Here is a 19,754-nt window from a genome sequence, read left to right as displayed (position 1 = left end):
TGATACCTCCAATTCCAATCCAGTACCACAAAGTTCATTCTATCCTTTCCCCTTTTCATATGTGTAACTCTTTTCTCTGACAGTGAGAAACCTGGTTCTCAGCATCCACAATATATTTATATGTTTAATCCTAGAATACACATAAAATAGTTTTTGAATTGTTTATCTATATCTCTGCAAAAAAGAAACCTACTAACTAGAGTTCATTTTGTCTTTACCATTATGACATTTAGTTCAAATATTGTGTTTTAAGTGACTTTGACACAGACAGAGAACAGATTAGTGTTTGCCAGTAGCTGGGGAGGATGGATGATTGTGGCTATAAAAGGGTAGCACAAGGAATCCTTGTGATGATGGAACAGTTGTACATCTTGACTGCAGTGATGGTTATATAAATCTACACATGTAATAGAACTAAAAAGAGAGAGCTTCACACAAATGACTGCATGAGAATGGGTAGAACTGAATAAAGTCCTGGATTGTACCAATGTAAATTTCCTATTTGTGATATTGTACTATAGTTACAGTTCTCCTTGTATTTGGGGGAGAACAGTGTAAAGGACACACAGTACTTGTAAAAGGTTTTGCAATTTCCTGTGAATCTACAATTATTTAAAATAAAATAAAAATAAAAAGTTAAAAAAAAGTTACCTGGGCTTGTCACTCCACCCCTTACCCCATTTTTATTGATTAATTACCAACAGGATTTTGCTGTGTTGCCCAGGCTGGCCTCATACTCCTGCGCTCAAGTGATCCACCTACCTGAGCCTCCTGAGTAGCTGGGACTGTGGGTGCATGCCACCATGCTAGCTCTGCTTTATTTTATTAAAGTACAGTTAGGTTAACTTGTTTCTGTTTGTATTCCATTTTTGGTACCCTGTGAACTTGATTTTTTTTGAGTATGTAAAACATTTAATTTATGCCCAGTGTTCCATTATTGGAACGCTAAGCTTGTGAGAGTTATTTGTATCCTACTGCTCAAGGTCATTGCCAAGGTCTGATTTTTCACATAAAAAATGTGCAATCTCAGGAGTAAGTGGTTTAACATGACTCTAAGAAGTGTTTATAGGCACACAAAAAGGCATATTCAGGGAAGTGTTTACCACTACCACCACTGCCATCATTACCACCCAGTCCAGTACCTTTTCTCCTTTTTATCCTATTCCCACCCATTCTCTATATGTAAGCAATTTTATTAGTCTGTGGCTTACCTTAACTTTGTTTCTTTTTTAAACAAATGATCAGAATTGTGTGTATTTTTAATTTATCCTTTTTTACAAAAAGATATGTATATTTAATATACATACTCTTGTATTTTGCTTTTTAAACTTATCTTAGAATTCAGTTCATAGAAGGCTGCGTGTGGTGGCTCACACCAGCGTTTTGGGAGGCTGAGGTGGGCAGATCACCTGAGGTCAGGAGTTTGAGACCAGCCTGGCCAACTTATCTTCTTTCAATATGCATAAAGAAACATTATGGAAAACATTAAACATTACAGAAAAATAAAATTACAGATCAATATCCCTTGTAAACATTGATGCAAAAACCCTTAATGAAATATTAGCAACTGGAATCCATCAATATATAAGAAGGATAACATCACAACCAAGTAGGGTTTTTATTCCAGGAATGCAAGGTTGGCTTAATATGAGTAAATTAATCAGTGTAACATACCACATCAACAGAATAAAGAAGAAAAACTATGATTATCTCAATAGATGGAAACAAGATATTTGGCAAATGTCAATACTCATTCTTCATAAAAATAATAAACTAGAAGTGGAAGGAAGCTCCCTCAATCTGACAAAGGGCACCTATGAAACATTTATAGCTAACGTCACACTTAATAGTCAAAAACTGGATGTTTTCACCCTACGGTCAGGAATGGGGCCATAATGTCTACTCTCACTGCTTCTCCAACATTTTCCTGGAGATACTAGCCTATGCAATAAGGCAAGAAAAAGAAAGCAAAAGCATACACAGATTGGGAAGGATAAGGTTAACTGTATTTTTAGACAACGTGATTGTGTATGTAGAAAATCCTAAGGAAAACAAACAAAAATCCTACTAGGATAAGTTAATTTATTAAGGTTGCAGGGTTTCTATACACTACTAATGAGCAATTGGAAAATGATAGGTCAAGAAGCTATATGCATTTGTCAAGACTCGCTGGATGGTATGTATGCAAGTTAGTTTACATAATTTAATTGTATGTAAATTATACTTAATCTTTAGAAAATTAAAATAAATAAAGGTAAAGGCCAAGTAAAGTATCTTTTAGTATAATTTGAGTGAGTGGCCAATTTGCCCCTTCTGAGAGAATTTTAAAGTAGGGCCAGATTTTGTATAAATCATGTTCATCTGTTTTAATTCCTAATTCGTTTTTGTTACCCATTCCTTAGCTTTTCCATTTCTTACCAGCATCTGGGCTTATATGAATGGATAGTAGAGGAATTGGACCCAAATGAAATACTCCTGACAAAGTGTTAGAGCAAGCATGGTATTCATGTGCACTTTCTTCTGTCTGACTACTACAACATACTGCCTCCTTTGAATACTGAATTTGGGATTAAGCAGCCCTGGGTTTAAATTTGGATTCTGAACCTGATTAGCTACATAAACTTAAGCTAGTTAACTCCACCTCTTTGAATGCTTTTCTTATTCATTAAATAGAGGTAACATTGCCAGGTGTTGTGGTTTATGCCTGTAATCCCAGCACTTTGGGAGGCTGAGGTGGGCGGGTCACCTGAGGTCAGGAGTTTGAGACTAGCCTGGCCAACATGGTGAAACCCCATCTCTACTAAACATACACAAATTAGCTCGGTATGGGGGTGTGTACCTATAATCCCAGCCACTCAGGAGGCTAAGGCAGGAGAATCGCTTGAACCCAGGAGGTGAAGATTGAAGTGAGCTGAGATCCCACCACTGTACTCCAGCCTGGGTGACTGAGTCAGACTCTGTCTCAAAACAAATAAATAAATAAATAGGGATAACATTATAAGAAAAATAAATAAGGTTGGGTGTGGTGGCTCATGCCTGTAATCCCAGACTTTGGGAGGCTGAGGCAGGAGGATTGCTTGAGCGTAGGAGTTCAAAACTAGCATGGGCAACATAGCAAGACCCTGTTTCTAAATTAAAAAAAGAAAAAAACAGGAAAAAAAACCCCCAGAAAACAAATGAGATAATGTGACAATGATTGGCACATTGTAGAGGCTCAGTAAATGTCTTAATCTTACCAGAGTATTTTAATTAAGTCCTATTACAGTACTATTTGGTATGACATTTTCTTGTAATAGAAGAAACCAGAGCTGCACAATAGTTGTCTTGGTTGCCAGCTGGGTGTTTAGGGACGGAGATAGGAAGCAGTCATGGAGCTGATGGAGATGAACTGCAGACAAACATATACCATAATTTCCCTAAGGGTCACCACTACACAATGACTCTCTTATACTTATTTCCTATACCAGCAATTGTTCATGAATTAATATTCATTCCAGTTTATTTTTTTTCCTCTGGATTTTAAAATTACTGGCTCAAGGAAGGAATCATTGGTTTTAGCCAAAAACCATTTCTTTATCCCTTCCTAACGAAATACTTCACTAATTCATGCTTAGAGAAACTGAATTCCTAATTCTTACTATCTGGGGTCATTCTACAGGTCCAGCTCTTTTCTTTCTTGGGTCACCTCTAGTTCCCCTAATATTGGATATATCTATTTCATTCACTCACCAAACCTTTAGTGAACACTTACGCCAGGCCTATGGATAAAGATCAGAGAAGCAGGCAGGGCTTAACAGTTAAATAAATTTATTTATTTATTTATTTATTGAGACGGAGTCTCACTTTGTCGCCCAGGCTGGAGTGCAGTGGTGCAATCTCAGCTCACTGCAAGCTCCGCCTCCAGGGTTCGTGCCATTCTCCTGCCTCAGCCTCCAGAGTAGCTGGGACTACAGGCATCCACCACCATATCCAGCTAATTTTTTTTTTTGTATTTTTAGTAGAGACGGGGTTTCACTGTGTTAGCCAGGATGGTCTCAATCTCCTGACCTCATGATCCGCCCACCTCGGCCTCCCAAAGTGCTAGGATTACAAGTGTAAGCCACCGCAGCCGCCCTTTATTTTTATTTTTTTTGAGATGGAGTCTCACTCTGTCACCCAGGCTGGAGTGCAGTGGAGCGATCTCAGCTCACTGCATCCTCCACCTCCTGGTTCAGGTGATTCTTGTGTCTCAGCCTCCCGAGTAGCTGAGATTACAGGTGTGCACTACCACGCCCAACTAATTTTTGTATTTTTAGTAGAGACAGGGTTTCACTATGTTGGCCAAGGCTGGTCTTGAACTCCTGACCTCAGGTGATCTGCCCGCCTAGGCCTCCCAAAGTGCTGGGATTACAGGCGTGAGTCACTGCACCCAGCCTTAACAGTTAAATATTGACAGAAGAGTAAAACTGTTAGGCAAATTGATAAGGTTAGAAAATTTAGGCTCCATTTAGGGTACTGTGCCTCTTCCCAAGAAATTATATCTCAGTTGTAAATAATAATAATTAGTTGAGAACCTCCTTTCCAAAAGGTAAAGACATGAGAATAATCCTTCTACTATTGTCTTCCTATCTTAATTAGTTTGGAATTTTCTTTTGTAAAATTCTGTTCCTGACAGGTAACATAGATAGAAAAGTTAATTTAATAAAAATGATTTCCAAGAGGTTTCTTTTTCTTTTTTAAATAACCGCTCTCCCCAATAAAACTAAGACTCACCTTTGGCTCCTCTCAGGAATGTCCAGCACAAACCCAAACATCATCTCAGCAATTTTATTGGAGCTGCAGGTGGGGGTCCTGTCCACCTCTACGGCTATGGAGAGCATCCTCTGAAGCTGGCACACAATCCTGAGTCCAGAACATAGGACACATATGAGTGTGAGGGTCTGGCAAGGAGCCACTCTGTGGCTGGGAGGAGTCCCCACCAGTGTACATCGAGAGTAGAGACTACTAAAGGACTTATAAAGCACACACAAGGTCAGGGAGAACTACTCAAGCCATCAGCATGCTTTTATTTAGCAATTTCACCTACCTGAATCCCTTTTGCCAGAACATACTATCTGAACCTCTCAGAACCTGGGGTTGAGCTGTAAAAGCAAGCTGCTTTTAAATTCAAAAATAGAACCACACAACCTTAAGGATCTAGAGAACTATAAGGATCATCTGATCTCTAACTTCCCTATTTTGCAGATGAAGAAACAGGTCCAGAGTGACTTAAAATGATTTAAATTTCTTTGATACAGGAGAAAACTGTATGGCAAATACATGTTTTCTCCTGTTACTGTTTCCTTTACAATAGTTTCTTACTAAGATCAGTCTCAGAACCTCCCCTGGTGGAACCTGACCTTCTTTCTCATTAGATCTAACTGTGGGAGACAGCCAGCCTGCTGTGGCATTAGGTGTCTGGGCAACCTCTCAGAAAGGTGAGCCTGGCCTGACATCAGCCTTTTCTAACGTGTTATTTGTGATGGAAGAAAGGCTTTACTTTAAGAAAATCTGCAGCTAGCAACACAATAGGTGGGCCAGATCAGGAGCTCTAGCCTCAGCTTCTGTCTCTACAACGATAATAAGCTGTTCAACCTTTGACAAGTTACTAAACTGCTCTGAGTCTAAGTGTTCTCATGTATAAAAAGGGTGAGCAATAATATAATCTACTTTGTAAACTTGTGAGTGCTATATAAAATATCTCACAGATAGGGACTCTAGTGATAAGTGGTAGCAACCTATTATTGTTGTTAAGATCATAACAAAATTGACTTTTAGGGGACCCTATTGTTACTTCTACTAACATGTATTTATAAACATTTATTATGATGATGATTATTTGATATTAGCTTCCATTGAAGGAACAGTGTCCACCTCCCTCTTGGGTCTCTATGTGGCCCCTGTGGGAGAATGCCACTTTAGGGCCTTCCTCAATCTGCCCAAATGCTTCATTGTTCCAAAACATTCCCCTTTAGAATTGTTTCCTAAATTAGTTATAATTATTTATAATTTAGGAAACAATTTAAACTTGTAGGCCTTCCATAAAAATCAGGTTGGTGCAACCAGATTATAATATAACATTGTGAATTCAGACACAAATGTATTTGAAATGTCCAGTGTGACTGGCTTTTAACAATATGATTGACATGGAATACTGGGTTACTTGTGCAAGGGTAGCTCCAGCCCCTAATATCCTGGCATCTCTCAAAAAATGCCAAGGCCACTCTCAACTCCATAAAAGAAATGCCATGAATTTCTTTCCAGTCCAGACTGTGGTGATGAGACCTGCCTTCGTGTGTTGGAACCTGCAGGCTGAACTGCTATTTTCCTCCCGGGACCTGGGGAGAGAAAGCCAGGTCCTTGAGGACTCGAAGTTAACAAAACTCGCACTACACACCGCTCCTTCTCTATGGCAACAGATACCTAAAGTGATGAGCAGCTGTAACCCTTTACTGTCTCCTGAAATGCAGGAAATGAAGGGCAGTGTTCTCTAGCATTTGTTTTGTGTCTGCGTTGTGACTTCGTAATCACTTTGTGAAGTCCTGTTCATTCTAGGGGTGAAAGCACCTGGTTTTGTTCCACCTTTTAAATTAGAAAATTAGCCTTTAGTTAAACTAAGTCTTGAATAAGCATCAGCTATGTTCTAAGATCTTGTTAATTTGGGGGAAGCTGCTCTTAGGGATTGGTGCTGTTCTCTAAAATGCTAAACCCCAGGAAAGATAACTGCCTGCCCCTTACAGCTGATTGGTGTTCTTTGTCAGGTTGGGCTGGGAAGGAGGGTGGCTACCGCCGGCCCTCAAGATTCCCGTTCCTGAAGACATTTGATTTCCATTTGGGGGCTGAGTCAATCCATCTGCAGTTACTGCTTTGACCAGCCACTTGATAACATCCCTGCAATGGAAAAAAGAAAGAAAAGGTTTATTCTTTCTTTCCTGTGCAGAAAATAAATAAATAAATAAATAAATAAATAAATAAATATATAGAGAGAAGGTTTCAATGTCTGCTGTATTTATGGTGCTCAGAACCACAGCCTTAACCTGGGCCCCGAGATCCCTGGATTTCCCTACAGGCAACAAAAAGGCCTTTCGGCTATTTTCTTTTTTTTTTTTTTTTTTTTGAGACGGAGTCTCGCTCTGTCACCCAGGCTGGAGTGCAGTGGCCGGATTTCAGCTCACTGCAAGCTCCGCCTCCCGGGTTCACGCCATTCTCCTGCCTCAGCCTCCGGAGTAGCTGGGACTACAGGCGCCCGCCACCTCGCCCGGCTAGTTTTTTGTATTTTTTAGTAGAGACGGGGTTTCACCGGGTTAGCCAGGATGGTCTCGATCTCCTGACCTTGTGATCCGCCCGTCTCGGCCTCCCAAAGTGCTGGGATTACAGGCTTGAGCCACCGCGCCCGGCCTATTTTCAATAATTAAACAAGTCTAACAAAAACATCACATTTAACTGCAGTAAGGCTATAAAACCCGACGAAAGGCCAGGAATGGTGGCTGATGCTTGTAATCCCAGCACTTTGGGAAGCTCAGGTGGGAGGATCTTTTGAGACCAAGAGTTTGAGACCAGCCTGAGCAACATAGCAAGAACCCATCTCTACAAAAAAAAAAAAAAAAAAAAAAAAAAAAAAAAAAAGCTAACTAAAATATCAACATCTTTCTTTGAGTTATAAGTATTTATAAGTATTCAAAAGTAACTCCAGGGTCAAACAGTACTATCTGTGCCTTCCTGACCAGGAACATTTCTAAACCAAGTGGAAAGTTGGACTGGATGACCATAGAAGTCCTTGCCAGTTCTATATTATTGTCACCTATTAATGTTAACAACTAAGGTTTACAGTGTGTGCAGTGGAATCATACTTTATACAGGGCTGAGGCTCTATAAGTTAGTAAGGTAAAAACATCTCATATAGTCAAAACTACTTTTCATGATCACTTAGGTAACCTAGGTAAAAATAGTAGATTGAATATACACACCTAATTTTGTTTCCTCCAAAACCCCACTAATATTATAATAAATAACTTTTGAAAAATATCTACAAGGACGAAGAGAAGAGGAGAGAAGATGATAGCAGTGAAATTTTGAAAGGTGGAAGGCAAATGAAGGATATTCATAGAATATTACATAGTAGTCAATATGAATAAACTACAGTGACAGGCAACAATATAGACAAGTCTTGGTACTATAAAATAGTAAGTGAAAAATAAAAGTCTCAGTAGATTACATACAGCATGATACCTTTTAATATAGACCTAAAGGAACTAAAGTAAGAAAATATTTTATAGGAATATATGTATATGCAATAAAACTACACAGAAAGCAAAGAAATGAAATGATGACCATGCAGAATGATGATCACCTCGGGTGCAAGGTGAGTGAGAAGGGGTGTGGAGATGGGTTCTTGCTATGTTGCTCAGGCTGATGGATGAGGGGTGAGGTAACTGTTAAGGGCTTAGTCTTTGATTTGGGAGTAGGTTGAGAGATGCCGATTACAAAATTAAAGGCAACCAATTAACTAAGCAAATAAAGCCACTGTGCCATTTTTTTTAAAGATGATGTTTAATCCAAGCCTATGAATGAGGCAAAGGAATACATTTTAATTGACTTAGTGGAATTGAGAAAGCTGAATCCTAAGCCAGCAGCAGAGAAGAGCTATCCTATTTAATCCTATTTACTTAAAAAAAAAACAAAAAACAACTTCAATAAGCTCTGTAAGCGGCAGCACCAGGTTTCTCTGAAGTGACAGTGAAAGAGAGGTAAACTGAAATAAGTAGGAGGTGGCCAGGCATGGTGGCTCACTCTTGCAATCCCAGCACTTTGGGAAGCTGAGGTGGGCAGATTGCTTGAGTCCAAGGGTTTGAGACCAGCCTGGGAAACATGGTGAAAACCTGTTTCTACTAAAAATACAAAAAATTAGCAAGGCGTGGTGGTGCATGCCAGTAGTCCCAGCTACCCAAGAGGCTGAGGTGGGAGGATCACCTGACCCCATGGAGGTCAAAGCTGCAGTGAGCTGTGATTGGGCTGCCACACTCCAGCCTTGGGCAATCAGAGTCAGACTCCACCTCACAAAAAAAAAAAAAAAAAAAAAAAAAAAAAAAAAGGATGGCTTGAAAGCTGTTTAAGAAATTTTTAGACGTCTAGATCTTCCCCAGTCCTGCAGACTACAAGTTAACTTTGTGGAGAGGTAAACCAGATGGTCTCTGGACTGGGATACCAGGCATGGCTTGGAAGCAGACACTGAAGCAAATGGGGCACTAAAGGAACATATGCATGCTGAATGCAGAGACCCTTGCCATCTTCTCACACATGTCTTCCAACACCTTGGCATCCTGTCTTCATCCTTCATGTAAGAGGTTGGATGTCTTCTCTGTAAAACTGAACCAGCCCAAGAGGAAAGACCTTGACTCAAGAAATTTTCTTAGAAATGAGAAATCAGGGCCGGGCACGGTGGCTCATGCCTGTAATCCCAGCACTTTGGGAGGCCGAGGCAGGCGGATCACGAGGTCAGGAGATGGAGACCATCCTGGCAAACACGGTGAAACCCCATCTCTATTAAAAATACAAAAAATTAGCTGGGCATGGTGGCGGGCGCCTGTAGTCCCAGCTACTTGGGAGGCTGAGGCAGGAGAATGGCGTGAACCCAGGAGGCAGAGCTTGCAGTGAGTCGAGATCACGCCACTGCACTCTAGCCTGGGCAACAGAGTGAGACTTCGTCTCAAAAAAAAAAAAAAAGAAAAAAGAAATGAGAAATCAGTTCCACCTACAGGGAAGTGCAGAAATGACAAGTCCTCTCATGTCTTCACAGCTTCCATTATCTTTTGAGTCTCGCACCTTTAAATATGGATAGACTATAGACTACCAACATTTACCAGACATCTATGGAAAGAGACTGAAACACTTCTCCTTCCTCCCAAAAAAGCAACTTGGAGAAAACAGACATTATGTAGAAGAGAAACAGAATAAACAAAAATGAAAATTCTGATTAGCAAAATCAAAGATATGAGATGATACAGATCCAGGAAAGAAGAAAATAAGAATACAGTTTATATTATTAATTTTTTGCAGAGTCAGGGTCTTGCTATGTTGCCCAGGTTGGTCTTGAACTCCTGGCCTCAAGCGATCTTTCCACTTTGGCCCCTGAAAGTGCTAGGATTACAGGCCTGAGCCACTGTGCCCAGCCTATTATTATTATTTTTTAGAGATGAGGGCTTGCTCTGTTGTCCAGGCTGGGGTGCAGTGGCACCATCATAGCTCACTGAACTCCTGAGCTCAAGCGATCCTCCTGCTTCAACCTCTCCAGTAGCTGGGACTACAGGCACATGCCACCATGCCTGGCTTATTGATTAATTTTAATAAGGAAGACACAGAGAAAAAATAAAAGAGCTCTGGGAAATTAGAAAGATAATAACAAAAGTGAAAAATCCTGTTTATTAGAAATGAAGGACATTTTTCCAGACTGAAATGGCCCACTGAATGCCCAGCACAATGGATGAGTATAAACCTAGGACAGGCACATTTGGCAAAAAGAGAACTTTATAAACTTCCAGAGAGAAAAATCAGGGCACACACAAAGACTCAGTAATCAAAATAGCTTATGTCTTTTTTCCCCTCCAAGACAGGGTCTTGCTCTGTCACCCAGGCTGGAGTACAGTGGCACAATTTCGGCTCAGTGCAACCTCTGCCTCCAAGGCTCAAGTGATCCTCCTATCTCAGCCTTCTGAGTAGCCGGGACCACAGGTGTGTGCCACTACCACCAGCTAATTTTTTGTAGTTTTGGTAGAGATGGGCATTTGCCATGTTGCCCAGGCTGGTCTTGAACACCTGAGCTCAAAGTGATCCACCCACCTCGGCCTCCCAAAGTGCTGGGATTACAGGCGTGAACCACCATACCCGGCTACTTATGATTTCTTTTTTTTTTTTTTTTTTTTGAGACGGAGTCTTGCTCTGTCGCCCAGGCTGGAGTGCAGTGGCTGGATCTCAGCTCACTGCAAGCTCCGCCTCCCGGGTTCACGCCATTCTCCTGCCTCAGCCTCCCGAGTAGCTGGGACTACAGGCACCCGCCACCTCGCCCGGCCAGTTTTTTGTATTTTTAGTAGAGACGGGGTTTCACCGTGTTCACCAGGATGGTCTCGATCTCCTGACCTCGTGATCCGCCCATCTCGGCCTCCCAAAGTGCTGGGATTACAGGCTTGAGCCACCGCGCCCGGCCTGACTTATGATTTCTTAACAGCAATTCTGGAAGCTAGAAGACAATGGAAGATTTCCTTTGATGTTCTGTAGAAAAGTTATTTCTAAGCAGATCATATATCCTTAGCCTAATTATCAATCAATGCATGAGAAGATAAAGACATTTGCAGACAAACAAGATCTCAAAAACTTTACTTCCCATACACCTTTCTTAGAAAGCTACTAGGAATGGATTCCTTAAATGAAGGTATGAGCCATGAAAGAGAAAGACAGGACAAACAAGTCATCCAACCTTGAAAAGCATTAAAGGGGACTCTCAAATTTACAATGAAGACTGGAAAAGAGGACGAGTGATCCAGACTGAAGGAGATCAAAACATTCTACCTCAGATTTTTGAGAAGAAACTAATAGGACAACCCGGTGTGAATAAACATCTTGAGGGGATATTGAGACCAACTGAGGCAGGAAAATAGGGTCTGGAGGCAGGGAACCTACGGCCAATTCATGTTGAATTCCTAGAACTAAATCAAAAGAAAAACCCCAATTTTCCATGCCCAAGTACCAAAAGGACCAGAGGCTTCTCCCTTTGCAACCCTGGCCCCTCCTACAACTAATCAAACTGATGGCAGGCCACGACTTCATTTACATAGGGTGTACATCAAGTACAATGGGAAACCTCTAGAGGGTATTTAAACCCTAGAAAATTCTGTAACCAGGCTCTTGAGTTGCTTGCTTGGGCCTGCTCCCACCCTGTGGAGTGTGCTTTCGTTTTCAATAAATCTCTGCTTTTGTTGTTTCATTTTTCCTTGCTTTGTTTATACATTTTGTCCAATTCTTTGTTGAAGACGCCAAGAACCTTGACACCCTCGGGAGGGTGTCAACTAGGAGAGAATTTGGGGTTGAATTCTGATATGTACAAGGAAAGCAAGAAACTTAAAAATAGGATAATTATTAACCTTAGGGAAAACAAAAAGATATGAATAAAAGGAAAAGCAATCACGGTTTAGTACTTAGTAAAATTCTGACTAGCATACATAGTTATAGTAATAGAAACATTGAACACTGATATAAAAATTATAATGATATTAATGATATAGGGGCTGGGAAATATGTGTGTGATGGGGAATGTGGGGAGGAAAAAGAGCAAACTCCTTATCTTTCATGTGAGAAGTCAACAGATAATGGCTAACGATGAAAAATCAAGAAGCGGCACTGAAAGCATGTTATTTTGCCATATGGAGGTAAACATTAAAAATACCAATTAAAGAGAAACAAAAATGCAGGTGAGGGGACCTGGAGACAAGTGTATTTCTGAAGTCTTGTAGAAACTAGCCTACTGTTTGTATGTGTAGTTCAAAATGAAAGAAAGAAAAGAAAATCCCTTAAGAGGGGGTCATATGGAGACTGATCATCTCTCTCTCTTTCTTTTTTTTTTTTTTTGAGACGGAGTCTTGCTCTGTCACCCAGGCTGGAGTGCAGTGGCGCGATCTTGGCTCACTGCAAGCTCCGCCTCCCGGGTTCACGTCATTCTCCTGCCTCAGCCTCCCAAGTAGCTGGGACTACAGGCGCCCACCACCACGCCTGGCTAATTTTTTGTATTTTTAGTAGAGACGGGGTTTCACCGTGGTCTTGATCTGACCTTGTGATCCGCCCGCTTCGGCCTCCCAAAGTGCTGGGATTACAGGTGTGAACCACCGCGCCCGGCCTCTCTCTCTTTTTAAAAATATGTCTTTGAGGTATTATTTACATACAATAAATTGCCAAAGTTTTGTTTGATGAATTTAGATAAATACATGCATACATCCTTGTAATCACCAACTTAGTCTAATATCCATTTCTTAATGAATCAAAGATAGTTCATTTTCCTGCCAACTGAAACAAATGATTTTTTTCATTGAGCAAGCACGAAACAGAGGACCTGGCCTAGATTTACAGGTCACAAACACCCCTCAAGAATGCCTATCTTTGTTGTTGTTGTTGTTTTGTTTTTGAGACAGAGTCTTGCTCTGTTGCCCAGGCTGGATTGCAGAGGTGCAATCCTGGCTCACTGCAACCTCTGCCTCCCAGGTTCAAATGATTCTCATGCCTCAGTCTCCCGAGTAGCTGGGATTACAGAAGTGCACCATCATGCCTGGCTATTTTTCTACTTTCACTAGAGGTGGGTTTTGAGGCCAGGCTGGTCTCAAACTCCTAGCCTCATGTGATCTGTCCCCCTTGGCCTCCCAAAGTGCTGGGATTACAGGCCTTAGCCACCATGCCCGCCCCAAAATGCCTTTATTTATGAGACAAGAGTTTTCCTCTGTTGCCCACGCTGGAGTATAATGGCACGATCTCGGCTCACTGCAGCCTCCACCTCCTGGGTTCAAGCAATTCTCCTGCCCTCAGCCTCTCAAGTAGCTGGGATTACAGGTGCCTGGCACTATGCCTAGCAAAAAAAAAATTTTTTAAATGTATTTTTTAGTAGAGATGGGGTTTCACCATGTTGGCTAGGCTGGTGTCCAACTCCTGACCTCAAGTGATCCGCCCACTTTGGCCTCCCAAAGTGCTGGGATTACAGGTGTGAGCCACTGTGCCCAGCCTTAAATGCCTATCTTTAAACCCAAGAGTCGTACCTTGTACAGTGAGAGGCTCACACCACAAGAGGTGAAAACGAAAGCAACCGAGAGAACAGTGCCTTGTGTATCCCACTCACTCTAATGCCTAGGCAGCAAAGCATAATGGTAGATGGAATTGTTCTCATTATATAAATTATTTTTCACTTTTTAAAATTTATTTTTTATTTGCTTTTGAGACAGAGTCTCACTCTTGTTGCCCAGGCTGGAGTGCAGTGGGGTGATCTCGGCTTACTGCAACCTCTGCCTCCCAGGTTCAAGCGATTCTCCTGTCTCAGTCTCCCAAGTAGCTGGGATTACAGGCGCATGCCACCACGCATGGCTAATTTTTGTATTTTTAGTAGAGATGGGGTTTCACCACGTTGGCCAGGCTAGTCTTGGACTCCTGGGCTCAGGTGATCTGCCCGCCTCGGCCTCCCAAAGTGTTGGGATTACAGGCGTGAGCCACTGCGCCTGACCAATTTTCCACTTTAAAATTCAACTGTGCTGTCTTGTGCTCTTTGCTGATCCTCTGCTTACTGATTTTGCACCCCTAAAATGATTAAGATTTAGATAAAATACCACATATAGGGAAATAAATATGGGCATGCAAACTAAGGGGGTAGGAAAGCTGACCAATGCCCAAAACATAATGAAACGTCCTCCTTTTTATTAGAGGATTTATCATACTCAATACCCCATGTTGACCTGTGAATACTACTTTCAACAAATATGTAAGAACATATGAGAACGTAAGTATGAGTGGAAGAGTTTCAACGCTGCTCTGAACAAAGAGATGCCGGTACACCCTTCTAGTAAGAGCCATTTCCAAAAAAGGAAGGGATGTTCAGATGCTCAACATATGATGGGGTTACATCTGGATAAAGCCAACTGATATAGCTTTGATATTTGTCCCCTCCAAATCTCATGTTGATGTGATCCCCAGTGTTGGAGATGGGGCCTAGTGGAAGATGTTTGGGTCATGGAGGCAGATCCTTCATAAATGTCTTGGTACTGTCCTCATAGTAACGAGTGAGTTCTCACTCTATTAGTTCACTTGAGAGCCGGCTGTTTGAAAGAGGTTGGCACTATACCCTTGTCCCTGGTCTTCCTTCCTTCCCTGCCAGGTGATACTCCAGCTCTCCTTCACCTTCTGTCATGAGTGGAAGCTTCCTGAAGCCCTCACCAGAAGCAGATGCTGGAGCCATGCTTCTTGTACACCTTGTAGAATTGTAAGCCAAACAAACCTCTTTTCTTTATAAATTACCCAGCCTCAGGCATTCCTTTATGGCAACACAAAGGGACTAAGACATCATTGTAAGTTGAAAACATTTTAAGTTGAAAACGCATTTAATGCACCCAATGTACCGAACATCGTAGCTTAGCCTAGTCTACCTTAAATGTGCTCAGAACACTGACAGCTTATAGTTGGGCAAAATCATGCAATACAAAGCCTATTTTGTAACAAAGTGTTGAACAGTTTATGGAATTTATTGAATATTATACTGAAAATGAAAAACAGAATGTTTGTTGGGTACTTGAGGAATAGTTTCTACTGAATGGTTATCACTTCAGTACCAATGTAAAGTCAAAAAATCCTAAGTCAAACCATCACGAGTCAGGGCTGTCTGTAGTTCCAAAAGAAAAATTCCAGCCCACGATCCCCTGCCCTAAAGATCATACTTTCCCCCTTGGTATCAGCATATAGTAGAGTTCCATGCTTCCAGAAACTCTCACTCTGATTCTGCAAAAAAAGAGCACATGCTTACTATCTATTGTACCTTGTCAACTACATGACCTATTGTTACAGATACTACTTTTCAGAAACTAGTAGTGACAAATGAGATTTATATTGAGGTTCATCGGGGGATAGGAATAAATGCAGGTTAATAGAAACTGAAAAGTTTTATACAAGGTTCTCCCCTAGATCTCATAATGTTGTTTGGACAATATTGAAATAGACCAAAGGAAGTCTGTTGGTCTTGAGAGAAAAATCACTCAAGCTATGTGGTGCCTGCCGCATTGTTGGTTTCTTTTATGATTATCAGGAGGGGGTTATTTTATGATTAGCTATAGTTTTATTTTTAAAAATTAATTAATTATTTTTGAGATGGAATCTTGCTCTGTCACCCAGGCTGGAGTGCAGTGGCGCAATCTCGGCTCACTGCAACCTCTGCCTCCTGGGTTCAAATGATTCTCCCATCTCAGCCTCCCAAGTAGCTGGAATTACAGGAATGCATCACCACACCCTGCTACTTTGTGTAGTTTTAGTAGAGACGTGGTTGTGCCATGTTGGCCAGGCTGGTTTCGAACTCCTGATCTCAAGTGATCCGCCCACCTCAGCCTCCCAAAGTACTGGGATTACAGGTGTGAACCACTGCACCCGGTCTATCTGTAGTTTTAACAATTAGCCCTACTACACTACCTACTGACTAGAAAACCTCACCTGGCTGATATTCTGGCTTTAGCAGCTGCCCACCTATAATCCCTTACCTCTTCCCATCTCAGGGCTCAGGTGGCTGCTCACCTGACATTGTGGGGCTGCTTGTCACAGGACAGCACCATGTTTGCAATGGACTGCTGCAGGTGCTGCCGTTGTCTCCTCAGGGTCTGCTGGAAGTCATCTTCTAGGGTCTGAACGACGTAACGCAGGAAAAGGACTCGCCCAGGCAGAGTCTGTCCCTGTGGGAAAAAGAAGGAGAAGTCAGTCTTCGCAGTCTCCTGGATGACAGTCAACATTGGGCTCTCATAAACACTAAGCCCAAGAGAAGGCCATGCATCAACAAGTATGCCTGTGCTTAAAAGAGAGGCTCCCAGGAGAGGGTAGGTAGTCTGGGTCATTATGAGAGAGGACAAATAGGGTGACTGCTGAAAGAATCATACCTCATAAGAGTTCAGAAACCATTTTTTAAGTATTATTACTTGTTCAAAGGATCTAGTCATCTGCAAATAATTATAATTTTCTAACACCTAAGTTGCAATCAAATATCTACTGGAATCTCTAGGATTGTAGATCATTTGATTTAAGAGACCGCCATGGGAAGTTAATCTCTCCCTGTCACTGAACCTATCAACCTCAGGATATACCCAAAACTATGGATGGCAAAACAGAGAAAGAGAAACTGGTTCTTTAATGACTCCTGTGCTGCTAGATCAAACTGCCATGATGTCCACTCTGCTAATGAACTTTCAGTCATGGGACCTGATTGAGCCAAGTCTGTTGGCTTGGCTCAACCTGACTGCTGGGCCAAGTCTGAGTTGGGTATTCTGTTACAGGTGAAATGATCCTAACTGACAAACAGTTGAAGAGCATGGGCTTTGGAGGCACACAGCATTCAGTTTTTGTTGCTGTTTTAGATCTAGCTCTGTCCTTTATTTAAGCCGTCTAGAACTTAGCGTCCTCGTAGTTTATATGGGGATAATTCTAACCTTACCAAAGACAGTGTAAGTACTTGTCACATAGTAGGCAGGCATGCACAATTTGTTGGTTTCCCTTTACTACGAGACAAGTGCTGGGAGCTTAGGCTTCAAACTTTAAAGAATGAGAGGTACCAAACTATTTCGGGACTATGTGGAAACCTCCGAACTCCAGGGAATAGGTATATTTTCTCAGAACATAAACTAATGGACCAGGATATGATTCAGTCAGTAGGAAACTAAGTGACCATTCTAAATACATATCATTTCTTTCTTTTTTGGGAGGAGGTGACAATATCTTTGTCTTCCACATGTGTTTATTTTTCTCTAATCCTTGATAACCGATGCAAATGCTTTTTTAAAAAATCAAGTACTTGTGCTAGATTTTTCTTTTTTTTTGTTTTGGAGTCTCAGTCTGTCACCCAGGCTGGAGTGCAGTGGCACAATCTCGGCTCACTACAACCTCCGCCTCCCAGGTTCAAGCAATTCTCTAGCCTCAGCCTCCCGAGTAGCTGGGATTATAGGTGCCTGCCACCAAGCCCGGCTAATTTTTGTATTTTTAGTAGAGACAGGGTTTCACCATAATGGTCAGGCTGGTGTTGAACTCGTGACCTCAGGTGATCCACCCACGTTGGTCTCCCAAAGTGTTGGGATTACAGGGGTCAGCCACTGCACCCAGCCTTGTGCTAGATTTTTGATAAAAAGTCTTCTACTGACACCACTCTCCACCACTACTTGTCTTCTCCAGTATCCTAGAATAATTTTTAACTCATTCTTCTAGAAGTCACCATAAACATCTCTAAAGAAATAGACTTTTATTATGATTTCTTGATTTATCAACTGTAGACATTATCTATTGATTTCTGCTATGCTAGGTAAGAATTTACTTAGGCCAAATCCCCCACCTCTTCTCTTCCTAAAATAAGTGTATTTCTATCACCTACAGACAGTTATCTCTTGACTCCCCATTTTGGAAGATAAGAATGTTACACCAGCCCTACTATTTTCAGAGGTCCTGTCGCTTTTCATCTTCCAACCTTTATCTTCTATACTTTCCATTTTACATCATCAAGGCTAATAAAATTGTCTCCTATGCTTTGTATATATTCTAAATGTTATAACTCCATGGTGTTTACAGTGTCAGGATTATGTTAAAAGTATTTACTAAATACATTTACTAAATACTTTTAGTAAATCCACATAGTAAACTAAGAAAATCATTCCTTTCTTGTGAAGCTTTTTGTTTTTCTAGAGTTTTGCTTTTTTTCTCCCCTCCTTTAACTACCTGTAATTATAATATACCTCTTTCAACTCTTCAAGAATAGTGCTGAATCTTGATAATACCTTTTTTCCCCGAAATAATTCTCTCTCTCTCTCTCTCTTTTTTTTTAAATAATGTGGGCTGGGCATAGTCATTCATGCCTGTGATCTCAGAACTCTGGGAGGCTGAGGTGGGAGGATCATTTGAGGCCAGGAAACACCACCAGCCCAGGAAACATAGTGAGACCCCATCTCTACAAAAATAAAAATAAAGAAATGAGCCATGCCTGTAGTCCGAGCTACTTAGGAGGCTGAGGCAGGAGGATCACTTGAGTTCAGGAGGTCATGGGTGCAGTGAGCTATGATCACGCCACTGCACTCCAGCCGGGGTGAGAGAGCAAGAGACCTTGTCTCAAAAATAAATAAATAAAACAACTTTAGTAGCATACCATAAAATTCAGCCATTTTAAAAGTACAATTCAATGACTTGTAGTAAACCTACTGAGTTGTGCAAACATTACCATAATCTATTTTTAGAACATTTCCATTACCCCAAAAGATCCCTCATGGGCACTTACAGTTCCCTTTCCAATCATCAGGCCAAGGCAACCACTCATCTGCTTTCTGTCTCTCTAGATCTGCCTTTTCTACACATTTCTTAGAAATAGAATCATATAATATGTAATGTTTTATGTGTGGTTTCTTTCACATAGCTTAATTTTTTTAAGGTTTGCCTGTATTATTAGTATGCATCAATAGCTCATTGCTTTTTATTACTGAATAGTATTTCATTTTGTTTATCCATTCACCAGCTCATGGACATTTGGGTTATTTCCACATTTTGGCTATTATGCATAACACTGCCTTGAACATTTGAATATAAGTCTTTCGCTGACAGACATTTTCGTTTTTGTTGGGTCTATATCTAGAATTGAAATAGATAGGGTGAATAAATTTATGTTCAACTTTTAAAGAAGTGTCAAACCATTTTCCAAAGTGCCTGTACTATTTATCTCTCATCAGCAATGTATGAGACTTACTGTTCTCCACATTCTTGGCAATGTTTGTTATTATCTGTTTTTTCTTTAACAAAACTTTAAAAATTGTGATAAAGGCCAGGCACGGTGGCTCACACCTGTAATCCCAGCACTTTGGGAGGTCAAGGCAGGTGGCTCACGAGGTCAGGAGATCACAACCTTCCTGCTAACACGGTGAAACTCAATCTCTACTAAAAATACAAAAAATTAGCCAGACATGGTGACGGGTGCCTGTAGTCCCAGCTACTCGGGA

At 41.2% G+C, this 19,754-nt stretch overlaps 1 protein-coding gene across 3 annotated transcripts in view; it reads right to left on the bottom strand.

The window, feature by feature from the left end:
- Positions 1 to 19,754, bottom strand: part of SIMC1 (SUMO interacting motifs containing 1) — a 92,464-nt gene that overhangs the window by 13,377 nt on the left and 59,333 nt on the right. For all 3 annotated transcript variants that reach the window (XR_001445673.3, XM_015141460.3, XM_077937457.1), the window contains exons 5-7: positions 16,315 to 16,469; positions 6,757 to 6,909; positions 4,753 to 4,881 (exon numbers count right to left, since the gene is read on the bottom strand). Coding sequence is in view for 2 of the 3 variants with exons in the window: in XM_015141460.3 (XP_014996946.3) it covers positions 4,753 to 4,881; positions 6,757 to 6,909; positions 16,315 to 16,469 (437 nt within the window). In the remaining variant the exon portion in view is untranslated. The remainder of the gene's footprint in view (positions 1 to 4,752; positions 4,882 to 6,756; positions 6,910 to 16,314; positions 16,470 to 19,754) is intronic.

The sequence above is a fragment of the Macaca mulatta genome, chromosome 6 (genome assembly GCF_049350105.2).
Source record: "Macaca mulatta isolate MMU2019108-1 chromosome 6, T2T-MMU8v2.0, whole genome shotgun sequence".
Classification (NCBI taxonomy): domain Eukaryota; kingdom Metazoa; phylum Chordata; class Mammalia; order Primates; family Cercopithecidae; genus Macaca; species Macaca mulatta.
Note: the sequence above shows the minus strand (reverse complement) of the source record. Positions and strands in the feature narration are given on the sequence as shown.